This window comes from Pelodiscus sinensis, chromosome 1, assembly GCF_052426305.1.
Source record: "Pelodiscus sinensis isolate ZL-2025 chromosome 1, ASM5242630v1, whole genome shotgun sequence".
Lineage (NCBI taxonomy): Eukaryota > Metazoa > Chordata > Testudines > Trionychidae > Pelodiscus > Pelodiscus sinensis.
In genome coordinates, this window is record NC_143052.1 from 56809624 (window position 1) to 56824683 (window position 15060).

The following is a 15060-nucleotide window of genomic DNA, read 5'->3' on the forward strand; positions in this document are numbered from 1 at the left end:
CCGTGGATGCAGCAGGGAGTCCCAGACAGGTTCCACTGCTTGCCCTGCACACTGCTCAGAAAAGTGGCTATGGGGCCATTTCTCTTTAAAAACTGTGAGCCCAGAGTGGGAGGGCTTCAGGCATAACTCCCACCCCCTAGCACAATCCCATTGGTTGGCTTCTAACCAGAAAATGGCCAATGGGAGCTGCCTGTTTATATAACAGGCAGCACACGAAGCACCCCCCCCCCCCCAGCTCAGTTATTCACACAAGCACACGGACGTGTAGGTGCAGGGCGGGCAGGCTGGCTGAGAAACTGTTTAAGCTCTGCAAGCATTTAGCTCTGCAGGCAGGCAGGCTGGTTTGGGTGCTAGCTGGTAAGTTTCCTGACCAGAGCCTGCCTCTGGCATCCGAGCCCTTCTCTTCCCCAATCCTCTGCCACCACCCCACTCAAAATACCCAAACCCTCTGTCCCCCTCCTGCACCCATATCTCCTCCCAGATCTGGCACTCCAATCCCTTACCCCAGATCACAATCTCCTCCTACCCTAGGTTACAACCCAAACTCCTGCACCCCAGTCCTCTGCTCTAGGTCACAACTGCCTCCTTTACCTAAACTCACTCCTAGACCCCACTCTTCCTCCAGCACCCCAATCCCTTACCCCAAGCTCCCTTCTGCACCCAACCTCCATCCCAGACCTTACACCTCCTCCGTTAATATCATGGAAGAGTGCAGCCCTTGAACACTTTCCAAAATCTTGGAGTGGCACCCTGTCAAAAAATTATTGACCACCTCTGGCCTAATAACAGTATCATTGCTTACAGATAAGCTACCACACAGTTGTTTCTATGCAAATACATTTATTTTTACAGCAGAAATATTTTAAAGACAATATTAAAAACAACAGAAGAACATATGTAGATGCTAATAAACTTATCGGACATCAGCCCAACTTCCAGCAAAGGCTCTGGCAGGTGATCAGTCTTTCAAAATCCACCAAAGGGTTTATTACAATGTGGTTATAAGTTTGTAACCACACTGGCTCAGAACAAACACACTCATGAAAACTGTAATTCCTTCTTCCCAGGGCCTGGGTCTTGGATTTGTGAATAAGTAATCCGTAGACAATGGTTCTCTCCCCAGGGCCTAAATTCAAAGTTGGGATTTTTGCATAGTCTGAGGAGTTGTATTTGCAAATACCTCTCCTTACAGATTTCGGTTAACTTAACCTCTTCCACTTAATTTAAAACTTCACATTGTTTCAAATACTCCTTTGAAGCTCAGAATACATCTAAAGGTTTACAGTAGCCAGGTCTCCTCCCAACAAATTTTACATGCAATCCTTCATCAGTATTTCTAAGATGAGTTTATATTTTAAATTAGGGTTACCATATTTGAACTTTCAAAAAAGAGGACACACCTGAGAGGGAGTGTATTTGTATCTGTATCAACCAACTCACGTTGTATTAATATGTTCATTGTTTTAGAAAAAGGAACACTAATTTATTGTGTGTGATCTGCATAACAATAGAGATGTTCATGAAATTTCACCATATGTTTATGCCAAAAATATATTTAAAAAGATTGTAGGCATAATAAACGAGTTTAGAGCTTACTAAGGTACTAATTTTGATGGAAGGTTCTCTTAAAATTAATCAAATACTAAGAAATAAATAAAGGGAAACTCATTTGTCCAACTATCTGGAAGAAAAGGAATGTTGTCTCTTTGGGAATGTCTACACTAGGAAATTATTTAGAAATAACTTACTTGAAATAATAACTCACAAAATAACTATTTCAAAATATCATGTCCACACTACAGAAAAGTTTTGGCATTAGTCCAAGGCAGGCTCCCTTAATATGGATGTGCTATCTCAAATTAGATCCCAGGAAGTACTGGAGAGTAATTACTTTGAATGACTCTGGGGAGTAGTTATTTTGAAATAACAGCAGTGGAGCATTCACACTACCGCTATTTTGAAATAACTATTTTGAAATAAGCATTATTCCTTGTGGAAAGCAGGAATTATTATTTTGAAATAACCGGCCCCTTATTGAGAAATAATGGGCATTGTAGTGTGGACGCTCCGTTTATTATTTTGAAACTAGCCAATTAGCCCATCATAAGATGGGATTTTCTGGTCTTTCCTCCCCTGAGCCTCCGGTCTCTTGCTCTGTCTCTCTCTCTCTCTTGCCTCCCGCTCTCTCTCTCAGCTCTTCTCCGCCTTCTGCTTCTCTCTCCATCTCTCTCTTTCTCTTCTCCCCCTCCTGCCTCTCACTTTTCCTTTCTCTTCTCCTCCTTCTCCTGCCTCTCACTCTCTCTCCGCTCCGTCTCTCTCTTTCTCCCCCTCCTGCCTCTCAGCCAAGCGCCACGGTGGGAGGCAACAGCACCCCCCAGAGGCAAGATGTAATGCTACAGCGTTACAGAATCACAGACATTGGGCTACTATATATATGATGAGGGGAGTTATTTCAAAATAACTCTCTAGTGTAGACCAGGGTTTAAGGGTTCTTTTCAGAAAAAAGGGGCTGAAAGGAGAATAGAGATGGTCATAAAGGGCAGGAAGACTTTGGAAGCATGTTTTTGTATTATAATAATTAAAATTAAAATGCATATTTTAGATAAGGGTGGAATTTTGAAGAATTTATTTAAAAAACTATATATCTGAAGATCCAAACATTTAAGTCTCAAGTTGAATATTCAGATTGTGCATCTAAAAATCTAGGCAAAGATTTTCGAGAGACAGTTTTATAAAGATTTTATCATCTTCAGCAACAAACCAGTGAAATATTTAAAGAAAATGTTGAAGAACCTGCAGATACAGTAATGCACAACTGTCAGTAAATTCAGGGTTGACAAATGTGTGTTAAATGGTTTCATTACCACTTGCTGGCTCTTTCATGGGTTCAATGTTATGCTAATAGGTCTGGTAACCTGGAAAGGTTTTCACTTGGACATATCATATATATTTCAAAATAACTTGCCTTATTTCGAAATAACAAGGTGAGCATCCACACTACCAAGCCCGTTATTTCAAAATAATGGGCTTATTATTTTGAAATAATAACACCTGCTTGTGAAAAGGAATAAGCTTATTTTGAAATAGTAATTGCAGGAGTTGTTATTTCCAAATAACTTATTTTGAATAACCTAGTAGTATAAACATAACCTAAGTTAATATATCCACTTCACTTTCAGGGAAGACGCACCATTCTGCAACAGCTTGCTTTGGGAGCCTTCAGGAACAGTCAGAATAGAGATACGACAAGGGGAGAGGTTGAACACTAAGACCCAGGGAAGGCATTGCCTCCCCTTGTCTCTCATACCCACCACCCATGTACTTAATTCAATAAAGTTTGTCCAGGATATTGTCATATCTGTCATACACATCTTGTAAGCCATCTCAGCACTTGGAATGACTTGCAGACTCTGCAACTAGTAAGAGATACAGACTCAGAATAAACGGGTTATCCTAAGTCTGATCAATATATACATAATATATAGTAACAATAATAAATCTCAGTTAAATCCGTAAAATATTAAATTGGCTATGCATTTTGGTAGGTTTCACCAAGAACAAAAGCCTGTTATTGGTGGTTGAGTTTTATTTGCATTTGTTTGTGAAAAGGTGGAGTCATAATCAGCTTAGCTAGTAAAATATATTCATTTTCAGAAATTTCCCCAAAAAATGTTTTTTTCTAAAATGTCTTAAGTTCTAAATAAGACAATTGAAAAGTTCATTGTGAATTTCTAATACAATTTTGGTACTTAGAAACTTTAATGTTTCTGGTACTAGACATTCCAGCTGTTTCAAAATGACATCAGGTCTCTACAGAGTACTGTTTAATAGCTGGGTCATATTTTCAAGTACTATTTATGACATCGTTTCTTAGATTTAGTACCTACTTACCTGGGCAGGGGCTGGCTTTGTTCCTTCTAGCTGAACACTGGGAAGCAAGAGATTAAGTCAAAGCAGTTCTCTTGTGATGTTAAAAGTGCTAAAATACTCTACCAGGTTTAGCAATATAAGCAAACTTAAAAGGCTCTGTAGTAGATTTGATAAAGAATTATATTCTGAGTACTGGTACAACTATTTTCCTAAAAGCTCTGAGCACTGGAATTAAAGGATTTTCACAAGATCCCCTAGGAATAGTAATAATCTGAACTTTTCTACTATCATGGTCAATGCACCTGAACAAATTAATTTTAAATTCCAGTAAAGAGCAACAGTCACACATACTAAATATTTAGCGTGTACAGAAAGCAGCACACAACTCTAGAGGGATCTTATCTACAGCAATTACATGGGCAAATCACTGGCATGAGTTGAATTTTAATCTTACAAATTATAGATATTAAAAAGAGTTTACTAAATTAGTTATAAATTAAATCTATTTTGAATTTTCTACACCATCAACTATTCACAAAATGTATTCTATTTGTGTGTGATATTTTCACACACTCTTAACACTTTATTAGGATAAAAATCCCACCTGGAAAAAAGTTAAAGAAAGTATATTTCTCTGATCTCTGCTACACTATATGGGTACGTCTATACTAGCTCATTAGTTCGAGCTAGGTAGGGTAATAAGGGCAAGCGGAGTTGCAAATGAAGCCCGGGATTTAAATATCCCGGGCTTCATTTGCATGTACCCGGGCGCCGCCATTTTTAAATCCCCCTTAGTCCGAACTCCGTGCCCACGGCTACACGCGGCACGCAGTAGGTAGTTCGAATTAAAGATCCTAATTCGAACTACCTACTCTGTGCAGTGTGTAGCCGCGGGCACGGAATTCGGACTAAGGGGGATTTATAAATGGCGGCGCCCGGGAACATGCAAATGAAGCCCGGGATATTTAAATCCATGGGTTCAATTGCAACTCCGCTTGCCCTCATTACCCTACCTAGCTTGAACTAACGAGCTAGTCTAGACATACCCTATGATAATAGTAGATTCATCTAGACACAGCTTTGGATGCTTTTTAGGCTACTTTAATTTAATTGATCAGAGCTGTTACATGTAGCTAGAACCCTGTGAGGATAGTAAACTGGTATCTGCATTTGCATATGTAAAAGTGATCTGTGGATATCTGTATCCACATCTGCGGATGTGGATACCTGCAGATATAAAACAGATAACCTCAGTTTTCAGGGCTTTACACATAGTATACAGTGTAATGAATTTGAAGTCATGTTAAACTGCATCTCAACAATGTAATTTAAATGACTGCTTTGTATATTCATGTATTTTCAGTAGACTGTCATGAACTGATTTATCGAAGGTTAGTAACCATATAAATAATAGACATTTCATGGCTGATTCGCTTGTCTGATGCAGGTGCAGTTACAGAATGGTAAATAATACCTAATCCTCCCCCATGTTCCCATCCTGCTAATTACAAAAACTGCCGCAAATCCCAAGAACACCATCAAAATCTTCCTACTTGATTTGATGTCCTAGCACCATAAAAATAGTTCAGAGAAATCCTCACAAAGCTCAAAATAAGGGTATGGCCTGTGAGAGGAATCAGAGAACAGCAAAAGTGCAGTAGCAACACTGGATGTATGAACTACTGATATGATGGAAGACATTCTCAGGGACACCTGGGAGTCCACTGTTAAAATTCTGGCAGCATATCAAAAAGAGAGTTGTGACAATTTCTCTGTCTCTGATAGAGCCACCCCACTCACAGGATATTAGTAAATAATCCTCTCAAGATAAAGATTTACCTCTGGGACTCAAATATTTCTGAAGAGTAAATTTTGTGGGTTTGGAATGAAAAAAAGTCTGTGATGCTGTCAGGTATTTTCAAAATATTTCCTGGGCACAGCTGTCCCCAGACTTCCCATAGATGTTTTAATCCCCTCTTATTACAACTACTGAACCCTGTGCTATACTATCAATTTTTCAAGAGCAAAGCATAAAGTTGGTTTGCTAAATAGTTCTGTCCCCTCTTTTAGCAGTGAGAAATGGCTTTGCTTTAAATGGAAAAACAAATCAACACATTTTCCATTCCCTCACCCTCATCTAGACAGTGCCTGAGGTAATCACAGGCTCAGTGAAGATTTTTTTGTGCCAGCTCCTTGTTGAAATGATTGGCAGCACTTCACTAAGCTTCACCTTGTGTGGAAGGATAAGAAGCATTTTAGAGAAGTCCTCTACCACTGTAAATGGTTGGGTTAGATGGCTTTCATTTCCTCTCCAAAAATAGCACATTTCCGCCCATGGGGGGAAAAAAACGTGAAAAGCTGTGATCAGATGTGGTACTTGAGCAGTTACCCACCTGATTCAGGAGTGAGGGAGCTGCTAGAAGTTTCTGTGCTCTTGCTTAACCTCTAAACCATTGGTCCAAAATAGCATGTATGTGTTGACCTTTGAAGCATGACATAAACATACCTATTTATCCAGTCTTCTCGGGAGGAAGGGCCCAATAAGGATTGGTGATTGTGGATGCTAGGTTATCAGATGGACTTTGATTTAATCTCCGGTCAACTGTTTTACAGTTAGGAGGTCTGGAACAAAAGTTTGTCAATTTTTATGTGATTGTTTAATTTACTGCAAAGACTCCTAAAGGAGAGTGCTGTTTGGAGCTCAGTTTTCACTTGGGAGGACACTATGATAGTTTTATGTCTGAATCAGACAGATTTTGCCTGTTATGAACAGAATTGCTGTTTGGTGCTTAGAAGGTATTTTGGATACTGTGTTTCAAAGTGACAAATAAGCTAATTAGGATCTTCTTCCAGACCTAGAAAAGAGGTATAAAGTGCAACTGGCTATCAAAAAATGTACACAGCAGCATTTCTGTCAACATTAATATTCAAACCAGGTTACCAAATCTCCTTGTACTCTTCTAGGGCTATGTCTACACAGCAGCATTATTTCAGAATAACATCAGTTATTCCAAAATAACACAGTCTGGCTGTGTCTACATTGGCAAAGATAGTTGATAAGCTTGTGTGATACTTTTCCTTTTATAGGATGTGCTCTTTGCAGCATTTCAGTATTATCAGCAAACTATACTGCAAGGCTGTGTCTACGTTGGCATCCCTTTCCGGAAAAGGGATGCTAATGTAGACTTTGGAATAGGCAAATTCGCGGGGGATTTAAATATCCCCCGCGGCATTTGCATTAACATGGCTGCCGCTTTTTTCCGGCTTGGGGAAAAGCTGGAGAAAAGCGCCAGTCTAGACGTTATTCTCCGGAAAATAAAGCCTTTTTCGGAGGATTTCTTATTCCTACTTGAAAGTAGGAATAAGGGATCCTCCGGAAAAGGGCTTATTTTCCGGAGAATCGCGTCTAGACTGGCGCTTTTCTCCGGCAAAAACCCCGAGCCGGAAAAAAAGCGGCAGCCATGTAAATGCAAATGCCACGGGGAATATTTAAATCCCCCACGGATTTGCAATTCCGAAGTGTCTCATTAGCATCCTTTTTCCGGAAAGGGATGCCAACGTAGACACAGCCTTGCAGTATAGTTTGCTGATAATACTGAAATGCTGCAAAGAGCACATCCTATAAAAGGAAAAGTATCACACAAGCTTATCAACTATCTTTGAAACTAAAGCATTATCTTAGCATACAAATCACTACAGGTACATCTACACAGCAACATTATTTCGAAATAACTAGTGTTATTTCGAAATAATGTCAAAATACTGTCAAACTAAAGGACTTCTTACTCTGACTGCTCTAACCCTCATTGTACGAGGAATAAGGGAAGTCAGAGGAAGAATGCTCTATTTTGAAATAAGTGTAGTATAGACACTCCCAATTTCAAAATAAGCAAAGCAATTGGCGGACCTCAATTTCCTTAGCTTATTTCAAGTTAAGCCCTGTAGTGTAGCTGCACCCTACAAGTAAAAAACTCTGAAAACCAAAACCATGAAACAGTACATGAAAGAGACCTTTATGTATTACCCCACATTATGTCCAGTACTGGAAAGCAGGGGTGGAGGACCTTTTTTGAATAGGGGGCCACTGACCCACAGAAAGATCAGCCAGGGGCTGGAGGCAAGTGAGAAGGAAATAAACCCCAAACCGTCACTGACATGACCCCCAGCTGAGCAGGAGAAAGACATTTCCCATATTCCCCTCGCACACTAGAGCCTAAGGGGGCCTAGCTTATTAATTTTTGCGTGCTCCAGCTCCATGGTGGGAGGGCCGGGGGGCAGGAACATCAGCATGGGCTCTCCAATGTTGGAAGGGGAGCCCTGACCCGTGGTGTCACACCCCAATAGCCCCCTCCCTCAAGGGGTCCTCCTGGGGAGATAGGTTAGCATTGAATATTGCTAAGGCTGTTGCAAGCATCGCAGGGCATTTTGGGGAAGGGTCACAGGTGTGAGTGTGGAGTGAATGAAGGATTCCTTTGCAGGTCGCGAGAGGCCAAGGGCGGGGTGTGTGTGTGCGGGGGACGGGACGAAGAGAGCAGAGAACGGGTAACTCCACACTTCTGCTAGGCACGACGATAAGACGCTGCGTCCAGCCAGCTCAAGGCCACAGCATACATCTGACTCTTGGCTACCAGCCATAAGAAAGACAGATTCAAAAGTACAAATCTGCAGAGCCAGCCCATAACAAGCAAGAAAAGCAAAGGCCAACATGGAGGAAAGCAAAGAGAACAACAGAGTCTAGCTGGTGTGTTTTGGGAAAGTCAAGGAGACCACAGAAAGCCGGTTTGGACTGTCACAAAGAGCACCAGGACTAAAGGTTGCGGAATGGAACACGCCCAAAGGAGCCCAGAACGTAAAACCCTCCTGAGAGCTGGAGCAATTCGGAGAGATCTCAGTGGACCCTGGACAACCTGTGCGCACAGGTCCGAACTCCCGTCCACCCTTTCCCCTCTTCTTCTTTCATTACACCCTGGCCTGGCCAGTCTCGGGTAGTGAGTGTGTGAGTTACACCTGCAATGAGGAGTAATGGTAGTTCAAATTAGAAGCTTTAATTCGAACTACCTAGTCCGTGCCGCGTGTAGCCGTGGGCAGGGAGTTTGAACTACGGGGCATTTAAAAATGGCGGCGCCCGGGAACATGCAAATAAAGCCCGGGATATTTAAATCCCGGGCTTCATTTGCTAGTTCAAATGCCTACATTAGCCACACTAGTTCGAACTATGGTGGCAGTGTAGACATACCCTCACAGCGGGGGCTGGGCCCAGGCAAGGGGCCTTAGGTTCCCCACCCGTGCTGTAAAGCAAATGCAATTGTCAAGAATGTTTGACATTCCTCCCGAAATAACTCAACTCTACCCGGTTGCAGCTATTTCACGCAGCGCCCCTCCTGTTCAGAACAGCATTATCCATTCTAGTTACTATGACATACAATGACAACAAGTTAACATTTCACCTCTCAAATGAACCAGAACCATTTCAGTATAAAACTCAGATCAGCCAGTATTTTTATTAAACTGGACAATATTTGCAGGTAGAACAGAGGTAATGCTTCTAAAACTACCTCTTCAACACCATGCAGAAGATTTATTGAAGACAATACAGAACAGCAACAAAAGTCAATCATTGGTGGCAGACTGTCCTTTTAGTAGGCATAGTGAGGCTAATCAATCTAAAAGAGCTTTCTCCTCTACCCTGAGGCCATTTACTGTTAGAATCCATTTAAAAATTCAACAGCCAATAAAAATGCTGAAATAATTTATTTCTATTTAGAAAAACTAAAAGACTCACCCAGCCCGAGGCAGGGGAAGGGCTGTGCACCCTGGCTGCTAGCTTCTTCCTGGTGCTGGCTGGGGGAGGGAGAAAAGGGCAACCTGACCGCTGGCTTTCCCTAGGTCCAGCCAGGAGACAGGGGCTGTGCAGGCCTCCCCCTGATGCTCCCTGGACCCAGCCTTGAGCGGGAGTGTAGGCTGTGCACCCGGACGCCAGCTTTGCCTCAGGCTCAGTGGGAGGCCACGCAGTGGCCGGCAGCTGCTCCGCAGGACAGTACAGGGTGTCGGATGCTGCTGGCCAGCGGCTTCTCACTTCTCGTTGGGGTGCTTGATGCCCTCCTGTGGTCATTCCACAGTATGGCTGTTCCTCCTACCAAACTCCTTCCTTTCCATTTTATGAGAAACCATCAAATTCCAGGCACATCCCCTTGTCCTGGCACAACCAAATCCTGACTTTGCTTTAAGTTAGGATAAGAAGAATCTGCATACCAAATTTGGTGGTCCTAACTCTTATAGTTTAGGAGGAGTTCTTGAATAAATGGACTCATAGACGGAGGGACAGACACACTTTTCTAAAAGATATAGTTAGATTATTAAGAGGCATTCCTGGTGCTAAGTATGAACAATCGAGATATCCTGCTGGACCCAAATTTTAAAAGAAAGCTTTAAAACAAGGTTTTCTTGTACTGTCATCCCCAGAGATGTCAAGAATGAAAGAAAGATTGTGAGGGCAAGTAATACAGTGGGAACCATTGAACATAAGAACATAAGAACGGCCGTACTGGGTCAGACCAAAGGTCCATCTAGCCCAGTATCCTGAGTCAGCAAAATGTGGCAGCCATTTTTATGCAAATTAGGCACGGGATATTTAAATCCCTGCCTCATTTGCAATGTCGACCTGCCCAATCTGCATCCTTCTGCAGACAGAGGGATGCAGTCTAGACATACCTCTGGTGCTGCTAACTACTTCTTTTGCAAAAGGCGGTTTACATAGACCGCTGGGAAAGCTTTCTATTCCAGTGCTTGTGCCAAGGCCACACTTTCATTCAGTTTAGAGCACTGCCGTTGCTGCTCTTTAAACTGCTGTTGCCACTACTCTTCGAGCTATTAAGTGTAGACAAAGCCTATATAGGAAGTCAATATGCTGCTATTTCAAATTGCAACCGTACATGTTTTTGTGAGGTATGTGAGAAAAGTGAGTCACTGAGTTGATCAACTGCATAACTTGAGTACTTTCCAGCAGCTGCTCCCTCTTTTTAGGAGGCACTCTAGAAATGTGGGTTTTGGTTTTTTGTGGGTTTTTTTTGAATAGTGCAGAAGGATAATTTTATACTAAATGAAATTATCATCTTACCAGTTTCACAGTTGGGTCCAGTGAAGCCCTGTGGACAGGCACAGACATTAGAAGCAATGCAGGCTCCTCCATTCCTACAACCATCTTTGCAAAATGCTGAAACAGTAAAAATAGAACATATCAGAACCTATGAAGGAAGGGCCAAGTTGCATCCAGTAACTGTGCAAGTATTTGTACCCACCCCCTGCAACTCTTCAATGCAGCTGCCAGAGCAGATTTTCTTAAATCAGAAGCTGTTCCAGTCTAGAGATACAAACCACTCTAAAAGGTGCAGGGAGGAAGCTGGGTTATGCCCCCATACAACACTAGTGCAGAAAGGGGACTAGACTGCACCATCCTGAGACATTTCAGCCTGTGCACTGCCTCTTGCTTCACAAGGGACTGTCCCTTTGAAGCATAAACCCTCCTAAGGGCTTTGCCGCTCTACAAAGCCTCCCAATATTAGACACAACTGAGCAAAAAATCAATTAGCTATTTGATTCTTGGTATTCAGCTATTAGATCCAAATTACAAAAACTAGTAGTATCACCCCAAGGGATAAAGAGCTTTATAAATTTCATCATTTATTGTCCAAAATATGTCCTTGCATTCATGCTAATGCCAATGAAGCTGCATCCATTCATGTAAGGGCTATTGTCTTCAGATACACATATTGGAATCCTGCCAGGAATCTGGGGATTCTTCCATGTTACAAGTAGTCAGCATCTTGTCTATCCTAAAAATGTGATCACTATCAGCATGGGACCCAATGCCCTCATATCACAGTAATGTCTGTAAAATGCAGCACTATACAGTCTAAAAGCTGCTTTGTAGCTCTATAAAATCAGCTTTTTTGTAAAACTAGCAATATAATGTGTACAGTTTACCAGGAGATGACAGTAGCTATAAGCAATCTGCCTCTTCTGGGGAGTAAAAATTTCAGGTTGAACATCTATGGCTGTCTTTTTCCACATACAAAAGGACACTGCATAGCCAACAACATACAATTCAATATACAGTTTATTCAGATATAATAGCAAGGGATTGATGGTGAATAAATTGCATTTGGAAATATGCTTGCCCAGCTGTAAAGTTGTTGGTTACTGTGGTTATTTTGAATGGTTTCCTCTGCATGAAAATAAAATTAGTTTGGGATAGATGTTAATAGTATTTACTCCACCACTTCAGAGCCTGCAATTTATAAATGCTAAATACTCAGACTACTTGGAACTTTGCAAAAGACCGAGTCAATGGCTATCAGCCTATCCAGTCCTCTTTGTGGAATCAGGGCTTAAATGATAATGTTCTACAGTGTCATCTTCCAGGCACACCAATAGATTAAACATTATGAGGTCCAAAGACAATGCATGTTACAGCCCAGGGTTTCTGATAACTTACCTTTACACACAGTACCATTCCCGGTATAACCAGGCTTGCACACACAGTTATGCCCACCCACAGTGTTGAAGCAGAGTGCATTTTCATCACAGTTGTGCTGGTTTGTGATGCATTCATCATGCTCTGTGAAATGAAACAAATGACTGTTATTGAATTGTGACCCTACAGCAACATAACAGCTTTCATATATTTCCATGTAAATAAATCACAAACTCTGTAGTAACTAAGCAGGATCTTCATATTGCTCAGACATGGGTTAATCAGTGGGCAACACTGAAATTTGACAGGCTGCTTTCCTTTGTTATTCACTAAACACTCAGTTCTGATCTTTGGTCAGAAAAAATGAGTAACTTGAAAACAAACAGTGTGCCTCCTGTTTTAGGGAAATGGGACCCTTATTCTGTTCTTGGTTTTGTCAGATCAGCACTCACAGGCTAGCTAGGCTACTATCTATGTTTCCATGCTGCTTTTAGCAAATGTGGTCACTGTTAATACATTTGTATTTATTTACCATATGCCTTGCTCTGGCTGTCCAATCCAAAACAAACTTCTACTTCAGGCATGATCTAATGGCCTCAGCATGGAATTGGGACCCAGGAACTGCTGAGATTTTAATTTGGACTCTGCTACTTTCTTCTGTGGCCTTGATCACATCACAAAGCCTGGGTTTCCAATTTGGGCTAATATCATCTACTTCACAGGGCTGTTATGAGCATTAATCCTGTTAGTGTTTGCAAAACACTAAATAAGAGGTAGTTATGATAATTAACCATCTATTTTCTGGATATAAAATTCTGAGTGTACAGAATTTGTTTTAATGACCTCTGACCCATCGTGTCTGTAATTCTGGCTCTTGTAATGACAAATATCTTCTGCTTCAAATGATGGTTAAAGCCTCTCCGATGTAACTAGCCAACTATACATTACTGTATGGGTAGAAGAAAGGTGGAGAACTTGTCTTTTCTTTATATTCACCTACAAGCCAGGGAACCTATGCCTGAGCAATACCTCTGAGTACTAGAAGAATACCAATAATAACAATACAATACAATACAAGCTGAGGCCCCAATCCTGTAATCTTCACTGAGTTGAGCATCCTATTGAGTTTAATGAGTAAGGACTGCAGGCATGACTCTTGTGGCATGAGATTTAATTACCCTGATCTCAGCAAACATTTACAAATGTTCTTGTTCATAAAATGATCTGGCTCTTTTTAAAATCCAGTTGCTGTCTTCAGCTCTGACATCCTGCACCAGTGAATTCCACAGGTTAACTTCATGCTGGGTGCAGTAATATTTACGTGGGATCAGTGCATTATGAAAAAGAACCCCCCTTCCCCCCCACACACACAAATTAGGCACAAAAGTATCAGTTGTGCTGTACTGATTTCCTGGCTTTATGTCATTTTCTTAATGGTATTTACATATAGTTTAATTGTCTTGCTTTTTTCATTCCATACAACAAAACAGAAGAACAACTATGGAAGTCTCAGAGGGGTAGCCGTGTTAGTCTTGGGCTATGGGAAGGTTTGGCAACAAAAGTGCTGTCAACATGCGAAAGTCGCCAAAAGTGAAAACCGATAATAATGTTTCTTCTGCTTCCCATTGTCAACATTTCTAGCAGCCTGTCTACCGATACCAGCAAAGCAATGGGGGTAAGCATCCCACAGTGCTGTGTTATGGGAAGGCAGAGCTGAGCCCTGTGCTTCTTGGGATTTCCTCGTAGCTCTGTGAACTTTCCATGCTGAGGAATGTCAAAGCAGCATAGCAGATTCTCCAGCCCTCCCCCTGCAGCAGCAGTATGCCTGCTGCTGTGTTCCTAACAGGAAAGAACAGAAGTATTCTACTTGTTTGCTCCCCAAATGGAGCAGCTCACTCAGCTGTCAGATGCTTCCCAGAGCTTTGAAAGGGGAGGGGTGCATGCCTGTAGGGCAGCAGAGATCATAAAGCACTGAACACAGCCATCAGAGCAGACATTGTGGGATACTGGTAGAAGCCAATTCTCTCGACAAAACAAACAGCAGAGTCCACACTGGCTTTTTGTTGACAATAAAGAGAGGGAAAAAGAAAAAAATCTCTTGCAAGGCTGGAAATTTTTTGTTGCCAAACCTGTTTTTTTTTTCCCCAACAAAAGTCGCACAGCAGTGTAAACGCTCTCACTGTTGTGTCACCAAAAGGTAGTTTTTTGAGACTAAATGCGTCAATGTGTACAAGACCTGGATCTGCAAAAACAACGAGGAATCCTTTGGCACCTTAAAGACTAAAAGATTTATGTGGGCATGAGTGGGTAAAAACCACTGATATATCCAACTGTGACGGGGCAGAGCAGCCCCGCCACTCGCTAACGTTACCCGGAGCCGCCGGGGGGGGGGGCACGGACGCGGCAGGCCGCTCAGGCCTAGAAGGAGGGAGCGAGGAGGGCGTGGCGCGTCATCACGGTGCGCCCAGGAACGTGACGGGTGACGTCACGGGTGCGACGACGGAGGGGGAGGGGGGAACCCGGAAGAGCCGGGACAGTAGAAAGGAGGCGAGGGGAGACGCGAGGGAGACGGACGGCGTGGAGGGAGCAGAGAGAGAGGGTGCAGCAGTGGGGGAGACCTCTGCAGGAAGAGCCCCGGAGGAGGAGGCCCCAAGCGGGGCGGCCGGATAGCCGGCGCGGCAGGCCGGCGGAGTGGAGGTAGACCCAGGGCGGGTCGT

The 15060-nt window shown here is 42.5% G+C and overlaps 1 protein-coding gene across 1 annotated transcript in view; it reads right to left on the minus strand.

Moving 5' to 3' along the window:
• NELL2 (neural EGFL like 2) overlaps window positions 1–15060 on the minus strand; it is a 299416-nt gene that overhangs the window by 64263 nt on the left and 220093 nt on the right. Inside the window, exons 14-15 of the mRNA XM_006126494.5 lie at window positions 12365–12487; window positions 10988–11083 (exon numbers count right to left, since the gene is read on the minus strand). Coding sequence (XP_006126556.3) covers window positions 10988–11083; window positions 12365–12487 — 219 coding nt within the window. The remainder of the gene's footprint in view (window positions 1–10987; window positions 11084–12364; window positions 12488–15060) is intronic.